This window comes from Vanessa atalanta, chromosome 19, assembly GCF_905147765.1.
Source record: "Vanessa atalanta chromosome 19, ilVanAtal1.2, whole genome shotgun sequence".
In the NCBI taxonomy this organism is placed as follows: Eukaryota; Metazoa; Arthropoda; class Insecta; order Lepidoptera; family Nymphalidae; genus Vanessa; species Vanessa atalanta.
Window position 1 is genome coordinate 4,012,805 of NC_061889.1, and position 20,762 is coordinate 4,033,566.

General features: G+C 29.4%; 2 protein-coding genes and 1 long non-coding RNA gene across 3 annotated transcripts; 1 reads left to right on the top strand and 2 right to left on the bottom strand.

Annotated features, from left to right (window-relative positions):
• Nucleotides 1–9,789: 9,789 nt before the first annotated feature.
• LOC125071424 lies at nt 9,790–11,245 on the top strand. The gene is made up of 2 exons (XM_047681668.1): nt 9,790–9,840; nt 10,526–11,245. The coding sequence occupies exon 2, from the start codon at nt 10,537–10,539 to the stop codon at nt 10,885–10,887; it is 351 nt and encodes a 116-aa protein (XP_047537624.1). The 5' UTR covers nt 9,790–9,840; nt 10,526–10,536; the 3' UTR covers nt 10,888–11,245.
• A 263-nt stretch (nt 11,246–11,508) lies between these two features.
• LOC125071508 lies at nt 11,509–17,448 on the bottom strand. The gene is made up of 3 exons (XR_007119920.1): nt 17,407–17,448; nt 14,539–14,674; nt 11,509–11,556 (listed from the first exon to the last, which is right to left on the bottom strand). It is a non-coding gene; the product is annotated as an uncharacterized LOC125071508 (long non-coding RNA).
• Nucleotides 17,449–19,003: 1,555 nt separating this feature from the next.
• LOC125071566 lies at nt 19,004–20,754 on the bottom strand. The gene is made up of 4 exons (XM_047681887.1): nt 20,734–20,754; nt 20,600–20,655; nt 20,051–20,186; nt 19,004–19,116 (listed from the first exon to the last, which is right to left on the bottom strand). The coding sequence occupies exons 2-4, from the start codon at nt 20,639–20,641 to the stop codon at nt 19,004–19,006; spliced, it is 291 nt and encodes a 96-aa protein (XP_047537843.1). The 5' UTR covers nt 20,642–20,655; nt 20,734–20,754.
• Between the last annotated feature and the right edge of the window lie 8 nt (nt 20,755–20,762).

Here is a 20,762-nt window from a genome sequence, read left to right on the forward strand (position 1 = left end):
TTTCTAAAATACAGGTATATAAAAAATATATATTATCACATAATTTGTATAACATCGTTGGTTTGATTAATTTTGAGTGTTTATTCAGACCGGTCTGGGTAGTTAATTTCAACTTATAAATTTAAGTAATTTAATTAGCAAAATCTATGAAAATTACACAATGTTGAACTCACAAAATTGAAAGTTAAGTAAAGTAAAGTTAAAGTATGATATTTTCCGATTTTCTGAAAAATGACATGTTTTGTCCTGTGGCAGCCTGGATACACAATACAGAACAGTTTAAATCATTTCATTCGGTCCGGTCGTTGTCAAGTAAACGGTGAACCAAAAAATGCGCGGACATATCATCTTACTTTTTGTGTCCCAGTTTTTCGAGTTGGCTAGTGTAAACACTTAGCGGATCTTGGTACCATGGCGACGCAATGTGTTCCATTTTCTAGTCGGTTTTAAAAATGAATAAGCATATAATATGTCTTATTAATTCACACATATTCATAAAAATGTAAAGGAAATATTTTATATGAACATAATTTTATACATTTTTTTATGTAACTCTAAACATACATAAAAGAGATACATAATAAATCTAAAATAATTATTTCCCTTTTCATAAATGTTAGAATTTTATTCAGATCCAGAGTTACTTTTAGTACATTTAAATTTTTTATAATATACTAGCGAGCTGCCCCGTTTGCAGTACACGCACTGGTGCAGTTTATTAATAAAGAAAACGACGTAACATACAACAAAATTTTACCTCTTTATATATTATATTAGTAGAGGTGAATGCAAATATTATCACAGCGTATATTTAACAGAATACAGCATATATTTAAATCATTAATTACACAGTTTTGTTTTCTGATATGACGATTTTTATTTTTTATGCGTCGAACAATATCGATGAAAGGAATATCAATCTATATTTTTTTAATATCTACTCGAATAAAAAAAAGTCTAAGTATTTTTTAACATTGTTTCGTACTTAATAAAGTCCATGTTTTTCAGCCATTACATTGGTGCTTACTCGCAGATATTTGCAATCACACATGGATACCAGAGTGCGGAACGGAAAATGAAGAAGATATATACAATAAAAGATTATTTATTGATGAATGCGATATGTTTGAATATAATTGTGATTTTGAGAGCGGTATGTATCTCTTAATTAAAATATAAACAAACTAAGTCTGACCAAGTGCATTCGAAAATTGAATTCGAACTTCACTTTCATTTAAATACAATACGCCATTTTTTCATTCCGTGGTAAATATAATAAATTTGCATAAATTTTCGCCTTTCGTCAAACTAAATCAACAATTGCTACGTAACTGGTTTAGCCCGTAGTTCTACAAAAGACAGAACTAACCAGCGCCTACCTCTATTATTCGTGCGTGGAAAGTATAGTTTAAGATATTTAAAAGTACAATTAATCATATCATAGCAAAAAATAAGATTTGATACTAAATAAACATAAAAAAATGTTAAATAAACATTAATTGCGTAATATTAAGCCTGAATTCTGTTTAAAATTAGCATTATATTACTAAATTTCAAAGATTTGAAGAGACATTTAATTTTATGTTAATATTTATATTCAATACTGCTTGTTCGCAGATTTTTATGCTATAAACTATTCTGACTGTTTTAATTTACCAACCACGCCGTGCCCGCCAATACCCACATGCCCATCTTTTCCTACATGTCCGGATCACAGATTTCACAGAATGGGGAAAAAATATAAATTCGCTACTACGAGAAAACTTGTCAAGAAACCGAGAAGCACAACGAAAGTGTCGTTACCTATTCACATGTTGAGAGGAAGGCGGCGATATTCGCCAACATGGAAAAAGAAGAAACGAAAAACAACTAAAGTAACGGTAAAGATGTCTACGAATAAAAATCGAAAGAAAACTAGTGTAGCGAAGGTCAAAACCACCGTTTTAAAAAAAAAAGTAGTTACAAAAAGTGAATTGAAACTTAAAAAGGTTTTTAAAGGGTTAATTAAAAAACCAGTGCGGAACAAGAAAAAGGATGAATCCAATGATTTTTTAGAATAATATAATGTATAAGAATGTAATGTAATCTGTTTACAAAATAAAAATTTATGCATCTATAAAACTTTTATGCATTTTTTTTTATTTAGTTTTTATTGTTTCCAAAGTATTACAGTATACAGTGTAAATATACATAGATTATATTCAATAAAGATACGTGTTTTCTACCTTTATTTTTATTAAATCGTTAACGAAGCAAAGAAAATAAATAAATACCATTAATGAATTCTTAAGCAAAATATGGCAATATAATGGAAAATTAACAATGAATTATTTTTTACTGGCTCTACGTAAGAAATAAAAGAAACCATATGATATAAATTTTATATCAAATACTACTAAACGAAATATTTCGATTACAGTATACGTAATTTTGTTACAAAATACAACCAAACAACATTATATACAGGTGAGAAAATTAAATTGCAATTGACCAATTTTAATTCTGTAATGAATTGTTTTGTACATATTATTAGCCGCCTCATCATTGTCTCTTAGCAACAATTTGCAACCACACTGGTATACCTCTGTGTGGAGCTGATGAAGACAAAGTATCCAAACGAATGTTTTTAGATGAATGCGATCTCTTTGAATATAACTGCGACTATCACAAAGGTAAATATTTTATTAATTACAGATCGAATTAAAGACTTACAGATGCTAGATAAATAGATGGTGTTATGTTAATTTTTTTTAGCTTATTTAAAAACTGATGTATTGGATTGTACTCTGAAAGAAACTGAAAATGTTGCTACATCAACAGTAACAACAAAAGAAATATTACCTTCGGTAACAACTGAGAAGTTAAATTTAACAACGCAAAACATTGTGACGGAGAAACTATTAACTCCTACCATCCCCTTAGACTCAGAAGCTCCAACGTCAGTACTAATAACAAGTATTAAATCTTCTTCGATTCAAACAAAAATTGCTAATATAACTAAAATACCTGAGTCTACATTTATTTCAACTACAATAAGTACAGAGTTAACAACAACGCCATTTTCACCCATTGTTACTGACACAAATTGCACACGTGGGAACAAAAATATGACTACAGATTTAAAAATTACCAAAGCGATGACAGAAAACTTGACTAAGCCTATGAGTACCGATTTATCAACGCAGTCTGTATCTCCTGTATCTTCTTCTTTAAAAACGGATACCACAATAGTGTCAACAACAGAAATTATTAGTACATTATCAAATTTGACGGAAGTCGAGCCAACTTTAAACACACCTACAGAAAATACTTCTGTAGCCGTGACGAAAGAATATAAAGAACTTAATGAGAATACAATTGCCGGTAATGAGAAAGACGTCTCTTCTTCTACTCAAGATATTTGTAAAACGTATCCTAAGCATTGTGACAGACCAAGTACTTGGGAGACAACTGTCAAAGGCGAAACGAGAGATTTCTTTCGAATATTAAAAGCTCGGTTTGGTAATCGAGTGAAATTATTAAGAGATACAACGCATTTCCCACAGCACCTAAATATAAGTATAAATGATTTGCGTATTAGTTTAAGCGAAGACAATGAGTCGTTTCATTATGGCACACACAATGAAGGCTGAGATATTTTGCGCAAAGTTTATTTGTAAAGTTGAATTAGTAATCCCATGTATTGAATAAAAGTTAATTATGGTAAAAATAAATAATTTTATTCCATAAATAATTTGTATAGTATTAACAACCTACTAATCTTGTATCGTGAGAATTAACACATAGTCACTGACTACGTTATTAATGTCAAAATGTCAAGGTATTTTTTAGTAAGATAAAAAGCTGATAATACAAATGTTATATTTATTTATCAATCATTTACTGTGACTTTTTTACTTATAAATTATTTATTTTTAAGTTATTGTAATTTAACTAGAATTTTTAATTATACCTAAAATATTATATGTAACGTCCGATTAAATCTTCCATGTTATTTAAATACATATGTAATTACAATTATCTATTAACATAAAAAAAACAATGATTGCTGCCTGCTTGCTACACTTCTGTTAACACTATGCAATTACCAAAAATTAGTTTTGAAGTTTGACACACAATGACAAGTAAAGATAATTATTACAAAATAATGTGCCTCTCCAAATATACTCCCAAAGGACTCTTAACTACAACCTCATATAGCTCTGCAAGCTAATCGTAGTAGTTAACAGCTTTTGTACGTTTAAACTTGTTTACAAACGATTGCCCCTCGTAGTAAAACAGGTAACCTTCTGTAAAAATTTTATCAAATCGCTGGCATCTTTTGGTTTTTAATATGCAGTTTCCGCGCGGGCAGCCTGGCACGTAGTCACATGTTGTGTAACCTCGTTAATATTGCAATGAACTTGGCCCCGCTGCTTGAGTAACCGTTCTGTGTACGAATAAACAATGACGCTTATCTCGAAGAAATCGTTAACTCGAAATCTACCTTTCGTTTAAGTATATAGTGAATTTAACTTTATATACAATAGCTGTATTCAATTTAAATGCAATGTGTGTTAACAGATTGCATCATATGAAGACACTAAGACTATTTTTAAGGGAATAAATTGTTATTTTAAAATAAAATTGACACACAACACGTATTTGTTTATAATTTTCCTGACAAAAGCGCTGTTTTTCAGGTTATCTTAAGACGATCCAGTAACCCATTTACATAGCACGTGTAACAATAGAGCTCCAGTTGTGAGAGATTTCTTGCAAGCCTGGTTGTTATTATAACTGCTTCTAAACATGGAAAAAAATGTCATAAATTGGTAAAACAATGTTTTTGGTTATATATAATATTGCAGAATTAATCAATTAATTGAAAATAGATGGACATTGTTTGATTTGAAGACCTTAGGTTTTAACATACTTTTAATTTTAAATGCAAATTTGTTCTATTCGGAGAACAATACTATCAAATGGTATTGTTTAGTTGGCTGATGGAGTAAAGAGAGAGAAAACTCTTTAAGGCTTAGTTGTAAGCGCCTCATGTTTAAACTCTTTTAGTTTTCCTTGACGAGTCTTTTACATGATATTGATAAATACATATTTTTAAAAATGCGATTAAAAAATTTGGACTATTAAAATTTTACATTACATGAATAGATGATGTCCGAAAATCCACAACAGCGCGATTTTTAAGACATTTTCTGCCTCGCACAACCACTCTGTGGAACCAGCTTTCGCCGGCGGTTTTTCCGAACCGATACGACTTGGGAACCTTCAAGAAAAGAGCGTACTCTTTCCTGAAAGGCCGGCAACCCACCTGCAAGCCCCCCGGTGTTGCAGATGTCCATGGGCGGTGGTAGTCACTTTCCATCAGGTGAGCCTCCTGCTCGTTTGCCACCTTTTGACATAAAAAAAAAAACATTTTTATATTAGCAGCCTGTAAATTTCCCACTGCTGGACTAAGGTTCCTTTGAGAAGATGGTTTGGAGCATATTCCACCACGTGGATCCAATGCGAGTTGGTGGAATATACATGTGGCATAATTTTTTCTAAATTAGACACATGCAGGTTTCTTCAGGATGTCTTCCTTTACCACCGATCACGAGATGAATTAAAAACACAATGTTTGTGTGTTTATTAAAATATAGTTAAAACTTAAATATCAACTTAACCAAAACTATATTGTTTGTTAGGTCTAAGCCCACACATATCTAAGAGACAAAATCCAACTAATTAAGGACATCAAATCTCCACAAATCTATGGCTAAAATAATTCAATAAAAACACGTGTAACGACTTAAGAAGAATTTCTTACTCGTGTTAAGAAAATTCCGATACTGTTATCGATTGAGAAGATTCTTACATTTCCACGTGTAACAGTGTACCAGGGGGTATAAATAATTCTCTTGAACTAAGACAGTAATATTGAAATCCAAAGACACGTGCAACCTCTTCATCCTTTATCAAGATAATTTAATATATGATCGTTTATTTAAGGCACACATTTATAAAGATCACGGAGCAAGAAAGATATTATAATTTCGGATTTATATTTTACAAAATTTTATTCAACAAAGAATTAATAACGATGTTCTTAAATCTACAGTTTCAGGGATTTTGATAGTTTTTTTTAGGTTGAGCTAAATCTTGCTTGTTTTTTATTCATAAGATTATTTATATTAAAAATTTAACGATCTAATAAATATTATACAAAGAGTGGGAGGTTGAGTGGGTAGTTGATTATAGAATTAATACGATATAGATTTTGTTGCTTATTAAGAAATAAGTCTGAAGAGTAAGTGAGATTAAAGAGAGCTTACAAAATTATCAGGACCCTTAGAGTTTCGTTATACTTGTTCTTAGATTATTGTTATTATAATTTTTATACCGCATTTTCATTTTTTGTCAAAACATAAATTATATTAATTTAGGTTAATTATAGGTTATACTAATATTTGTTTTTAATTTTTTGGATTTCATAGTTGTTTCGATTAAGAAATCATTAAATAACATTGTATTAACATCGTGTGATTTATCTGAATGAATTCAGTTATAATAAATTAATTTTTAATTTTATTTAAGTTTTATTTTCTATATATTATTAGAAAAATATTGAAGGTATATTTAGTGTATTTTTGAACTTTGGAAACAGCCAAAGTCATTTTAAAGTAACAATAAATTACGAAATAATTAAGACAATTAAAAAGAAGATCCTTAATTGTATACTTTATCTCGGCAAACAAAAATTATACTGCTTCACGATATATAAGTATGGTAAAGAGGATAATTTTACGACCTTTCTTTCAAACAAGAATTGCTATTAACATAAATTATGAAAAATTTACTTTAAAATGTGCTATCTGTTCGTTTAATGTTCTTGATTTCATTCATAACTTAAAAATAATCTCCTAAATCATTTTTTTTATATAAATAATATATTAGTTATATTTGTTTTAGTAAAAATGTCTTCAAAAGGTAAAAAGAAACACTTTAATTGGCAACGTATTTCCCAATGCGTTTATTTGACATGCATTCTCGTACGTTTTGTTAGCGCATCACGTGTTCTGATATATGTAACATTGCCTGTCCTAAACTTAATACGTAACTCACTTTGGTTACACAAATGAAGTAACAATTACCGTATAAATTTGTATAAACACTATTACCAAATAGTGTTTATACAAATTTATACGTGCTTTGTTCATCTTTATAAGTTCGTATCAAATCAAAACAAAATATTCTTTATTAGAGTGGCTTTCACAAGCAGTTTTGAATATTATTTTAGAGGATTATTTTAAACGTATAAAAAACACTCTTTCGAAATGCAAATTATACTGAGAAGAACTGGAAGTGCCAGTGAAATGGTTTCAATTACGAATCTAAGTATTCTTTCGATGATAATAATACTCATATTTGAAATATATTGAAGTCAAACATAATTTAGCTTCTTTAATTATTTTCTAGCGGCTCTGTTAATTTTTCTATAAATAAAGTATATAAGTGTATAATTGTATATACATTATAGACTTAAATGCGTATGAATAAACCAAAATAACTTCTGTACAAACCATAATTCGGAATGGTGGCAAGAATATTAGGATACGTAAACGTATATAGATATATTATGTATTAATTGCTATTAGAAAAAAATATTTAATTGTATTATGTTTTAAATCAATTTATATTATCCGATATTATTGTTTAAGAAACTGATTTGATCGTCGAAATAACTTTGTAGAAAAACTGTGTACTTTTATTAAAAATATATATTTCTTCGCCCGTTTTATGTCTATCTCTTCTAACATATAAATATGTCGTTTTTATTTTAGATTTTATGTGTATTAGGATTTGAGTTATAGACATGACTAGTCTTATTTAAATTCAATTACTTTTCTTTACGTATGATTCATGTTATTATGGATAAACATTCAACTAATGTTATTTTATACATACTATGTATAAATATAAAGTCTGGGTAAATATATCTATTATATTATAAAGAACAACATGAAAATTCCGCTTGTACATCAAAAGTGTAAATTTTGTGGACGAAATTGTGTAATAATAATAATACTAAACGTGAAATGCCTCTAGGAAACGCAGCATCTTCTAGTATAAGTTTTATGTAATTTGGTTTAGCATTTTTTTCAGTTACGCATTACAAAAAAATATCTCGTGTATTAGAATAAATGGATAGACATCGAAGTCTATTAATTTAGTTAAAATAATTTAACGTTGAAATGAGCAATATTTTTAAAACGTCCTATGTCTCAACAATGAACAGGCATTTTTTTTTAATCTTGAAAGCATGTCCAATGGTTCAAGTCTCCGTTGTCGAGTTTTGTTCACAATACGTCAGCCTTGACCCAGATATACTTAATGTTCCGTATCATGATTGCACATTGTATCATTAAATGGTTACAAATTAGCATTATAATTAACCGTATACGCATTACTTGGCTATTTTAATTATTTAAGAATAATATAAGCTTATTATCAGCCGGCCTTATTAATATGGCAACATTGTTTTTACATTATATTTAGTACACTTTGCATATGATTTTACCTAGTTGAGTGGCTCTTTTAGGAGGCTGCAGATCCCGATCCTGGATTAAGCACCGGGTTGACATGTAAAGGACATGTTGGATTGCCACCCCTTTGAATTATGAGAGTACAAATGGACTTTAATATCTATCTGACATTGGCCGCTGTGTCTGTATATCACCAGGGGCTTATCATCACGATCGTTTTGTCATGTTTAGTTTTAAATGAATTAATTTAATTTTCTATGTTTCTAGAACAGTAGATAGATACTGGTTCAAAGATATTCATATATACATTGTGGTAGTGCAAACGAGTTTTCATTAGTTGGGGCAACGCTTTCTTTTTAAATATCTTGCGATGGTTATTCTGTTTTTGATGTTTCATTTTAATAAAATTCTGTTAGTGAAACTGGTATTTTAATATTATTATTAAAAGTAGTTCGCTGAGTATATTGTATAATTAATTTTGCGGTACAATTTACGTAACAAATATGTTAGTCTAAGTTTCTGTGCAACAAACATTAATTAACCTCACGGCTATAACAAGCCCTGCCTCCTTGAATTTAATACACAAGTTCGATCTAGAAATATAGCTTCCTATTAATCAGGCAAGAACGGAACTAGGAAGCGATAGATACAGTGGAAGTATTGCTTGGGGCTATAGATATCAATATCCTATATGTACCTTTATGGTTTAGATAATAGGAACGATATTTCTATAAAGCATATATTCCAATGAGGCAAGTGTGCAAGGCAAACTGCTGCGTGAACTTTATCACTTGGTATTGAGAGCACTCATTCATCAATAGCGTTTTTTTATAAACATTTTTTAAAGATGCATATTTCCTGGTTTATATATGGGTATAGGTATATTTTTAATTATAAATCGAAAAATATTGATTTGAATATATCACACCTCTTTTGTTTACTATTAAGCATATGGGCTGCTTGCATGTTGGTTATTGCTAAGTATAGATAATTCTAAAGTCTACAGTAAAAAAAAAAAATTTACTGAGATCTTAATTTCAAAATTTGAATTTAGAATAGCAACGGTAAAGACTGGTTTCAATGCGCACTGTAATTAAGATATCGAATAATTGTTGGTCTGGCAAAACATGACGACAATTAGTATTTCATTATAAATTAACTGGCCAAATAAGCACAAGAATATTATTTTCAACGTACATATGGATATTCCGGAAGTAGGCAGAAGGTTGCTTGTAAAAGGCTTATATATATTGGCAGCGTCGTTGCGCCTGCGCAGATAGTGACTGGGTTGACCGTGACTCGAGTGTAGTGTAATGTAAGTTCGGTTAAGTTTTTTTTAAAGTAGTGATTAAGTGTTGTATTTGTGACAAAATAAGAACATTTATATAATTCAGAAATAAATCGTTTAATTTTTTTTTTACGTATCATTTTTTTTATGTGACAGTTTCAAATGAAACTATTTTTATTTACTGTACTATGTAAATAAATATGTTTTTTTTTTAATATCTATATATATAATAATATTAACGTTTTTCTAACTGTTATTATTAGGGAGAAATGTAAATTAACAATATCAATTTAAAAATATTTAGTTTAAAATTAATATTTTTAAATTATAAAGATTCTCGAATAAAGGGTATTAGGTATTTGTGTTCTGTGAATAGTTCGTGAGAAAGCATAATCAAAATTTCATACTCGTCGTAGTAAACAAAATAAAAATAAAAATTGATCGTTTAAGCAGTAAAGTTTTAATTATAACATTAACCCCGACTAATTGAAAGTAACTTTCTAATATGGAGTTTTTTTTTTAATTTATATGTTATTGACGCTTAAGTTTAACGTTGAAATAATTGTGTAAAGTGTAGACGATTTCGCGTATTAGAGAATACTAAATTCAATTAATTAAAACAGTCAAATCAAAATCAATAACTTCTTCTTAATAGGTAACCTTGCATTGGCACATTTTTTTAAAATAAACATATATTTTCCCTTCTTTATAGATTCTTCCATCATGAATTACCTCGTCATCATTACGTCTATTCTCTGCGTAGCTCAGGCAAGACCGGGCCTGATATACACTCAACCCTTAGCTGTGGCTGGGATCGAATACGCCCACCCGTCCGTACAAGCCGTCTCGTCCCATCCAGCTGTTGAACTGAACGCCGCAAGTGAGGCTTTATTACCACCAGAATTGTTAAAATCGAATGCGTTTTATAGTAACCCTTCGATCGCTGCTGGCCTAGCCAAAGAATCTTGGTTCACGAATAAAGAAATGCAGGTTGTTGAACGAGAAGCCGAAAAAATACCGAGACAACGTATCTATGACATCGTTAAAAGTGCTGGCTTCTTGGACAAACATTAACACGTGTGAAGGAAAACGTTACTTCGGACTCTCGACAGTGGCTTAATTGGAGTTTTATTGTATATTTATATGTTGCTTATGTTATGATTAAAATGAATATTTAAACACATTTAGTCCCACTGATTCTAATGTTATATGTCTTGATGATACTTTAGTTGTTTATATTTCTCAAAATAGTTATGTATTTTAACAGAGCACTGTAAATAATTGCACAATTTTAACAATGTCGACGTAATTTATTAAAAGTTGTAGTTTCTTTTTTAGTATTTAGAAAGTAGGTAATAATGCAATATAATAATTTTGTTATTCGTAGATTTTATACTTGAACTGTGATCTCGAACAATAAGTGCGTTTGCGTAAGTTATTGTTTCATTTAATTATATACTTGTTTTTATTAAACGTATATTTTATATTTTTATTTTATTTTTTAACGTGGAAATTAATTTATTCTGACATTCCAGAAAGAAAATTTTCAATTAAGCACAACCAACGGTGGGTTTTATTAACGTCAATAGTCAATGTATAATAAATAAAATTCCTATGCTAAATTATATTCTGCCTACTTAATAATATTTTTTAGGTCACAGTCGGCGCCGTAGGCGCTCTTCTTGAAGCTTCTACCGCGCTTGCACGTCACCCAGCATTCATGGACCGGCTTTTGTACGAAATCTGCAAGAATATTCATCTTGAAGTTATTTTCAAAGAAATTTATTTTAGGAACTACATCGTTTGTTTCAACAAAACTTAATTAAGATTAATTTTATCTACCTGGCTATTCTTTAGATGTATCGAATTAAATTTTTTTTCTGAATTTAATTAACTTTAAAATAAATCAATGTTTGGTGGTAGGGCTTTGTGTAAGCTCGTCTGGATAGGTATCCACTCATTAGATATTCTATCTCATAATACCAGTATGTAGTATTCTTGTGTTCCGGTTCAAGATTGAGGGAGTTAGGTCAGTGTACATTTTTTACAGTGAAAACGTCTTATCAGTGGCCACTTATGTGTCCTATTTGCTAATCTGCCTATCTACGCAATAAAAATGAAAGTCACTAATTACTGAGTTGTTTGTAGCGTCTTATCATCTTATTATTACGTCAAGTCTGCGGTATAAGTTTAATTCTGAGAAACAGCTATAGGGCTTAGGCTTTTATAAGGCGTTCCCATTTCAATGAGTCATACGTACAAATAAATTGTGTTGTCTAACGCTAAGTAAAAATTATATTTTGTAGACTTTCATAACGGTTCTACTGTACGTACAATCAAGAAAATTTTTAATTTTATAAACCATATTTAAGTAATGGTGTATCTATAATAAGTTCATATTACATAAATATTAATAAATTATCTTTAATGACGTTTTAAGTATTTTTATAGCTTAGGTATTGATATTAATCCTACTTGGAACAATTTCTAGAAATTGGTTCAAAAAGAATTTAACGTAAAATAATTTTTGAAAAAGCTTACATAACACTAAGCACTTTTTACATAGTAAAAGTAAAGAGATACATGTAAGGATTTAATTCAAAGAATTGTTGGATATTCCAAACAACTTTTGAATCATTTTATCGAAGATTTCAAAGGGCGCCAGTGTGGGTGTCTGCCGTCCAGCAAACTAGGACCCTGTCTGAATCCATACGCAAAGAGGGATTCTTTATCTAATACAAGTATTTAGTTCTACGTACACTGGTTTTAATATGTTGCGTCACATAGTAACAGACGTCTAGTCACTCTTGTTTTTTGGATTATATAGTTTTGGACTAATTTATTATGACTATCACAAGCAACAGATGAGTAAAATATATATTTTTTTTAAATCAGGTTTACCTAATTTTACAAAACAATATTTAATTATGGTTAATAAGCAAAATATAACCTGTAGGAGTAGGTTGCTAGTTAAAGAAAAAAATAAAAGGTTTTTCCTCTCTGTGAACGGTTTCTTAGTCAAAGAAGTCTACCTTTTTTTGTTAATTGAATGAAGTCTTCTGGGTTTGCGCTAATAATAGGTATAAAAAGGGATTATTTTAGGCCGCTTTCATTTATTGATGACCTACCTATTTATGTTAACCGTATTTGTCACATTGTGTTGTTTGCTGCTGAAACTTAATTATTTTTTAAAGTTGACCGAAAAAAATATAACGATGTTAGCAATGCATTGTCACTTATACAAAGTTGGTTTAAAAAAGGTTTTTGAGTTTGAAAATAAGTGTTTTTAGTTAATGTTATAAAATATAAACATTAGTTTAACAATTAAGGCATTCATATTCTAAGTTTCAGTGATCATTTGTTAATACACATTTACTTGGTGGTAGGGCTTCGTGCAAGTCCGTCTGGGTAGGTACCACCCACTCATCAGATATTCTACCGCAAAACAGCATTACTCAATATTGTTGTGTTCCGATTTGAAGGGTAAGTAAGCCAGTGTAACTACAGACAAGAGTACTACAGAGAAATAACATCTTAGTTCCCAAGGTTGGAATGGTTAATATTTCTTACACTGCCATTGACTATTGGCAATGGTGACCACTTAACATCAGGTGGTAAGCTATAGCATAAAAAAAACATTTGTCATCTCTTGCTGGTAGACTCAGCTACTAGCGATATACGATTACAAGCTGAGTAGCCAACTAATTGACATTAATACTGCTCGATTAGTATACTTTGTATATTTTTATACATCATGTCCTATGGTATATTACTTTGGTACAGTGCTACAGACATAAAATCTATATTCATTGATCATAAATAGCCGTTAGGGCTATTACGATCCCAGGCCTTGATACTTCCTACGGGATGTTTCTAACAGAGCTGGTAAACTTACTGTGGCATCACTGTATATTTATATGTATAATAGTATTGATTATTTTGATATGAGAAGTAAATAAATCAATGCAACAAGATGTTTCCATAGTTGATTTATCCTTCTGCGGGCAATGTGTTCGTTTTTATAATATAAAATCACAAAAAATTTTAGTTTGACTTTTAGCGGTTGTAGTTTTAAATTTAATTTAATGATTTCAAATGACACAAAAGTGCTCGTAAGATCTTAATTCAAGTATTTTTTTTATTTTGAGGTAATTTTTTATATATATGTTAAATATCTATATAGGTTCCACATATATGTATATATATATATATATATATAGACTATATTACAAATTTTGGTTTTAGGTGCAACAGTATGTAGACAATTATTAAATATCATTCCGATTTCACTTTTAAATAAGTAGATATGTTTTGGAAACGTTAAATTCAGCAATCCTCACTGACCTCAAAACCTGGACTCATTTTCATTAAAACATAACTATAAGGATAAACCTTACATGCATAACTTTATAATAAAATTACTATTATAGCGGTAATCATTAATAACATATAGGTATAATTTGATATAAGTAGGAATCAAATTAGCTTTCGGTTACGATGAGTATTCTCAATAATTCGAAATTAAAACAGTAGGTGTAACTGTTCATGTCAAATAAAAAACAATCAAGATAGACAAATTATTGAATCATAATAAATACTGAAAGAATAAAAATAATCTAAGCCGTAGACATTAAATAACAATATGCAACCTAAATTAATACAATACCCCCGTTAACACTGTTGCAGTCGGAGAAAAGTAATTAAGCTAGAGACTTATATTTATACCTTTTTTGCTGTCGCAGTTGAACTCGTGCATGTCACATGTATCGATGAATGTCCTCATTTCCCCGCAGGAATCGATTCCGCATATAGGAACTTGGTCGTGACGGCATATGTCTGCGATTTTACATTCCTCTTCTAGCTAAATGTTTTAAAAATATTGTTTAGTGTACGGAGAGGAAGGGGGGGGGGGGCGTGATTGTTAGGTACCCCTTTTCCATTTTTAGTAACAAACAATTATTATTATTGTATCATCACCATCAGTTTTAAAGTAAAAGATTTAGACATATGTCACGATAGTCGGTCTCAATTCAATCGAAAAATAAAGAATTTTATTTGTGCTCAATTCTAATCATATGGTTTATTAATTATTATTTATTATATAATAGTTTATAAATGTAATATATATCTTATTTTTAATTATTATGCTTATGTTTAATTTATATTTTCAATAATTACATTGTGTAATATGATAATGTATGGTGAGATTACATGTAAGTAGTGGAACTTTTGCGTTTATAATTTTGAAATGTATTTATTTTTATTTTGGATGTGATATTGTATCTACTGTTGGTTGTCCTAATGGTAGTGGAAATGAAAATAAAATAGAGTGCATTAAAAATTTATAATAGAAATGTCTATAAATAAGGTTTTTATTATGATGAGGCTGAAGTCCGAAATTTTAAAACAATTATTAGATACGGCATACCATCCATATACACACATATATGTACTGTATTCCAATCGAAGAAGGAATAAATGTAAAGAAACCTATTTCATTCGATTTTCTCGGCTTTATTGTGCACTACTAACAGTCCTTGATTAATATGTCACTATTTATATTATAACACCATTCTTAACGACCAATATATTCACTTTTATTTTATTTCCAAAGTTTCGATATAAGTTTCGCAAAACGACATTATTTCGAAAATCCATAATGAATATTTTGATAATTATGATTATTCAATCTCTGGACCAAATATTTCGCGTAAAATCAATCTCAAATGTCGTTTATTTGGTCTTTGTCCTCGTGTCGTTGGAATAGGCTATACATATGTATGTATAGCCATATAGTGAATGTATGTACATTCACTGCCAATAAAACATATTAAATATTTCTTTTACAACAGTATGTATACAAAAAAATAATCAGATTGACATTTCATTTATCCTTTTTATATGGTATAAAAAGGATAAAATGTAAATTTAAAAACAGTGATTTTATAGATTGTAATTTCTTCAATTTACTTGTAATTGATCTCATAATATATGCTAATATTATAAATGTGAAAGTAACTCCGTCTGTCTGTCTTTCTGACGCTCTTTCACTGCGAAACCAATGAACCGAATTTGACGAATTGGTATAAAGCAAAACTTAAACTCAAAGGAAGGATATAGTACTTTTTTACCTCATACATGACATCAACCCCTAAAATGCGAGCGGAGCCGCTGGCGACGACTAGTATTTTATATTTTATTTCAGACTTACAATGTATAAGTATATTTTTACATACATATAATTATATTTATTAAATTGATTAAATACAATATCGACTACAGTAAAACAAAATTAAATAGCAAGAGATAATCAAATATCAAAACTAAAGATAAATGTACTAATTAAATGATAATTATCAATAACTATTGGATAGGTGATTATCAAAAATGATAAAATATATTTCTATAATAATTATAGGAGGTACATCAAATAAAGTTAGTAAAATGTTACGTCATATTATTAAACTATAACTGTTTTACTTGCTTTTCATACTTTCTGTTTTTGTTTTTATTTTTGATGTTTGTTGTCATTTGTTTGTATTAATTTTAAGTGGAAGCTTGATTGATTTATGTTTTTCTTATATTTGTTTTTTACTATTAAGCGTAATTTTAATTGTTAGTTTCCCAAATAAATAAATAAAACAAAATAAATAAAAAGTAACGTTATTTCAATAAAAGGCATAGTTTCTTGGAAACTTATAACAAGATAAAATGTTCTTGCGTCATATAAATCATAGTTAGGAAATTCCGTTATTTTATTATCTTTTACTTATTTTTATTTGTTGTTTCTTATTTCTTGGCCGAATCTAGGTGGCCAAGTTGAAGCACACGTGAATGTGAATGTTGACCGAAGACTGCTGGTACAAACCCGGGCAAGCCGGTACATCCCTACTATCGTGTATTTATAATTATTATGTGCTCGGTGCTGAAAATAAACAGCGAGAGAAGACTGTATATTGGATAAATATGTGCAACTTGAGTATCTCAGCATTGGAACAGAGTGGCGAATTGAGATCAAAATCTTCTCCTCGAGAGGAGAGGGAGAGCCTTTATTCAGCAGACATTTACACACAGTTACTCTTATTGTGTTTGTATAAAACACAAAATGTATCAATGAAATATTTTCATTATTATATTTAATTCGCCTAAATTTTTTTAATATAATATAATATCAAAGACTTGGTTGTTATTAATTATTTAAATCGGAAGGTTTTTTCAAAGAGTTTCAAAAATCAGCGCACACATTCTCGGAAAACTGATTCAAAATTTTTCACAAAATTAAAATTCGACACATATTTCTTTACCTCAAACAATTGCCAGCGGTCATGTAATTGGTTTTGATATTTGTTTTCTCTCTGTATTTCATTTTGTTCCATTCAGGTATATAATGCGGTATTGTTCTACACAAAAAGGTTTAATTTGTGAAGTGGATTATGAGTTTAATATTAAACGTTTCGTTGTTAATATTTAAATTGTAAATTAATTCTCTTAAAAACTGTACCACGAATAACATTTTTTGTCGCATAAAAAAGCTTTGTGGCAAGAATAAGGAATTATAATTATGTTAATGAGAAAATCAGAATAAAAAATTACCTTAGCGCCGTCGATATGAGCGTAACTGATTTTAAGTTTAAGCAATAAGTATATAAAAAGGCTTAAAAATACATCGTCGAGCATGACGAAAGTTTTTATTTTGTAATAATATTTTATAAACTAGCGCTATAATGTGTCGATGCTTCCGCGTTATTAACAATAAAAAAAAATTGTTTAAGCGTAGCACGTTTAACTACGAATATACGTAATAGCTTAAAAAAACATGCTTAAGAATTTACCGGTACTTGGAGGACGTAAGCAAGTCGTAATTATAGTACATGTTATTTTTATCTTAACGATATGCAGGGATATAGGATAGAATTGTTAAATTATTGTATTGTTATTGGTTCTAACTACGTGTACCAATTTCTAAGTTCAACGGACGTTTTAAAGATAATGAAAATCACTTTGAAAGATTCAGTTACGTTGACACACAGTCACGCTAATAAAAGCGTTTTATTAATTTCAAGTCATATCATTCAAGCGGTACGTCAGTCAATCTGGACATAATATTGTATATATTGTGATTGTTACTCTGATAAAACTATAAAGTGTTTATTTATATACAACAATGACAATTTTATTTATTTACTGTTTATATTTGTTTTATAAAGTTTTTTTATTGAGTATAAATGAAAAGGGAAATTTGGGTTATTTAAAAATTACGACATGTAATTAGAAAGTATTGGAAGTGTTTATATGTCTTTATATAATAAAATAAAACGAAAACCATATTATTTTTTCAATACACAATATTGAGTTTTTAGGTAGGCGGATTTTGGGTAGGGAGGATTTCTAGTAAATAGAACATTTGACAGTATATGATCACCATTGACAGTACTGTTAATTATTCCTCATAAAATCGATGCTCCAACAACTTTGGGAACTAAGATGTTATGTCCCTTGTGCCTGTAGTTACACTGGCTCATTCACCCTTCAAAATGGAACACAACAATACTTAGTACTGCTGTTTGACGGACGATATATGATGAGTGGGTCGTACTATGGGTTTGTACAAAGCCCTATCACCTACGTAACAGTATCCATATTAAAATAAAATTAGCTTAAATTTAACATAAAAAATCAAACAAAAATATTTTATTTATAGTTACGAAAATAGTAAGCGATATTTGGCTGTATATTTTGTACACATTAGAAACTTAGATTAAACATTAGAACACCTCTGTGTTTTAAAGATTTTGTTTGTTAATTAAATCTAAGTTTAATTCAAGTTGTTGAGTAACGTAACAAGTTGTATTTGAGGTTTTACATTCTTATATTTGTCCAGAAGAAAAACTTAGAAGGGAAGGTGAAGTAACGATATTTGTCTGAGGAAATATATATTTATATATGAAAGTAATTACAAGTATTAAAATCTTTAATAAATGTAAAACCACACTTCGTTAATATTTGCTAATCTGTCAACATTTAAGAAATAAATAAAATGTATCTGAGAATAATAGACAAAAACTCTTAGCTGTTTTCTTTAAATAGCATATATTAAAATAATAGTAAGTTAAGATAAGTGATAAAAAATAATAGGCGTAGTTAAAACTACAAAAATATTTTCTTTAAAAACTTATACTTTTATTATTTGTTATAATCTATTTTTTACGTTTAAGTTACAATCAGTTCTGAATTCCGGTTTCTTGAACGAGCGTCCTCTTTTACAAGTAACCCAGCATTCGTGAATAGGCCTTTGCTTGAAATCTGCAATTAAAATATAAAAAAGCTCCTTCACGCGCATTTATACGACAAGTTAAAAAAAAAATTTATCATGTATTTAATTTCTCACGATTTCAAGTGATTTTAGTATATTATCGTATTTATTTATTTGCATTTGTATGTGTGTTTATTTAAATGTTTGGGTACGAGTGAATTGTTTTCCACTTAAAATCTTTTATTTTTCTTTTGAACTTCTATAATCTTGCACTTCCAGAGGTTAAAAGGCGTTAATGCTAGAAGCGTAGATGCTCTATGTTCTCTAAGGTCTTAACTCTTAGCATTAACCCCTTCTTTACTACAATTTATATTTTTTGTGCCAGGAAGTGTTAAAGAATAGTAAATGCTTAACAATCGACACTTCCTAATACACTGTGCTGAGGGTCCGGAAGCTTACACTACCCAAATACAGATATCCATACAAAGACCGGATGATATTTCCGATAGTGACGTAGATATTTACGAATTCAATGACATACTTAAAGAATATTTATATATATTATATAGGGTTTTCTGAGAGCGTAGGTTGCAATTTTGATAAAATTGATACTGAATTACTCGTGTATCTAATTCATCTATTGAAAGACACGAAGAAAGAGATAAGTTTTTGAGCTCCTGATACATTTTAATAGCAAAATAGCTTCATAGAAAATAAATATAAAATATATTTTCTAATATATTTTTTTACATTTACGATTATTTCAGGCCCGGATTTAGAGGAGGGGGATTAAAATTGCCACCGCTAATCCCAATAAGACAAACGTATCGTACGTGTATGAAACTATATGTGTGTACAAATATATTATTAGCGTGAAATTTGTGATATTAATTAATGAAATATGTATGGAGTATATAGGACTTTATCACAATTTAAAAGAAAATAAATATATCATATAATAATGATTAAGTAACATTTCATAACCTTTCTTACTGTCACAATTAAATTCATGCATGTCGCATGTGTCTATGAACGTTCTCATTTCCCCGCAAGAATCGATACCACACATCGGTACTTTATCGTGAACACATAAATCCGCTATTTTACATTCTTCTTCGTTCTAAAAATATAATTAAAAAATAATTATTAAAATAATATAATAGATTTATTAAAAATAACATCATTGTTTGAAAATAATTATGAATTATAATAAAAATATTGGCAATGATTTCTTTTTTTTATGATATAGGTAAGTGGATTGGCGAATGGGCCATCTGAGGGTAAGTGGTCACAACCGCACAACATTGGCGCTGTAAGAAATGTTTACCATTTCATACATCACTAATGCGCCTCCACCCTTGTGAACTATGATGTTTTGTCTGGCTTACTCACTCTTCAAGCCGGAACACAACAATACTAAGTATTACTGTTCTGCGATAAAATATCTCGTACGTGGGTGATACCACCACAACGAACGAACTAAAAAACTAAAAAAACGATAGTTATAAAAATGATAAATGATTTGTGGTTTACCTTAATAGTCTCACTGTGTGTTGACACCAAAGGAAATATCATTATTGCATTGTATGCTACAAAAATAAAAATAATTAATAATAATACTGTTAAAATCAATCCAAATTTTAAGCCTTGTTATCATTTTATCTTACCTAATAATAACGATAATATTAACATTGTA

Excerpts from the sequence above, each read along its gene's own strand:
- LOC125071424 (XM_047681668.1), top strand. The coding sequence starts at position 10,537 with ATGAATTACCTCGTCATCATTACGTCTATTCTCTGCGTAGCTCAGGCA.
- LOC125071566 (XM_047681887.1), bottom strand. The coding sequence starts at position 20,641 with ATGATATTTCCTTTGGTGTCAACACACAGTGAGACTATTAAG. Across the intron at positions 20,187-20,599 it reads CACACAGTGAGACTATTAAG|AACGAAGAAGAATGTAAAAT; the intron begins GTAAACCACAAA and ends TTATATTTTTAG. Across the intron at positions 19,117-20,050 it reads TAATTGTGACAGTAAGAAAG|ATTTCAAGCAAAGGCCTATT; the intron begins GTTATGAAATGT and ends TTTTAATTGCAG.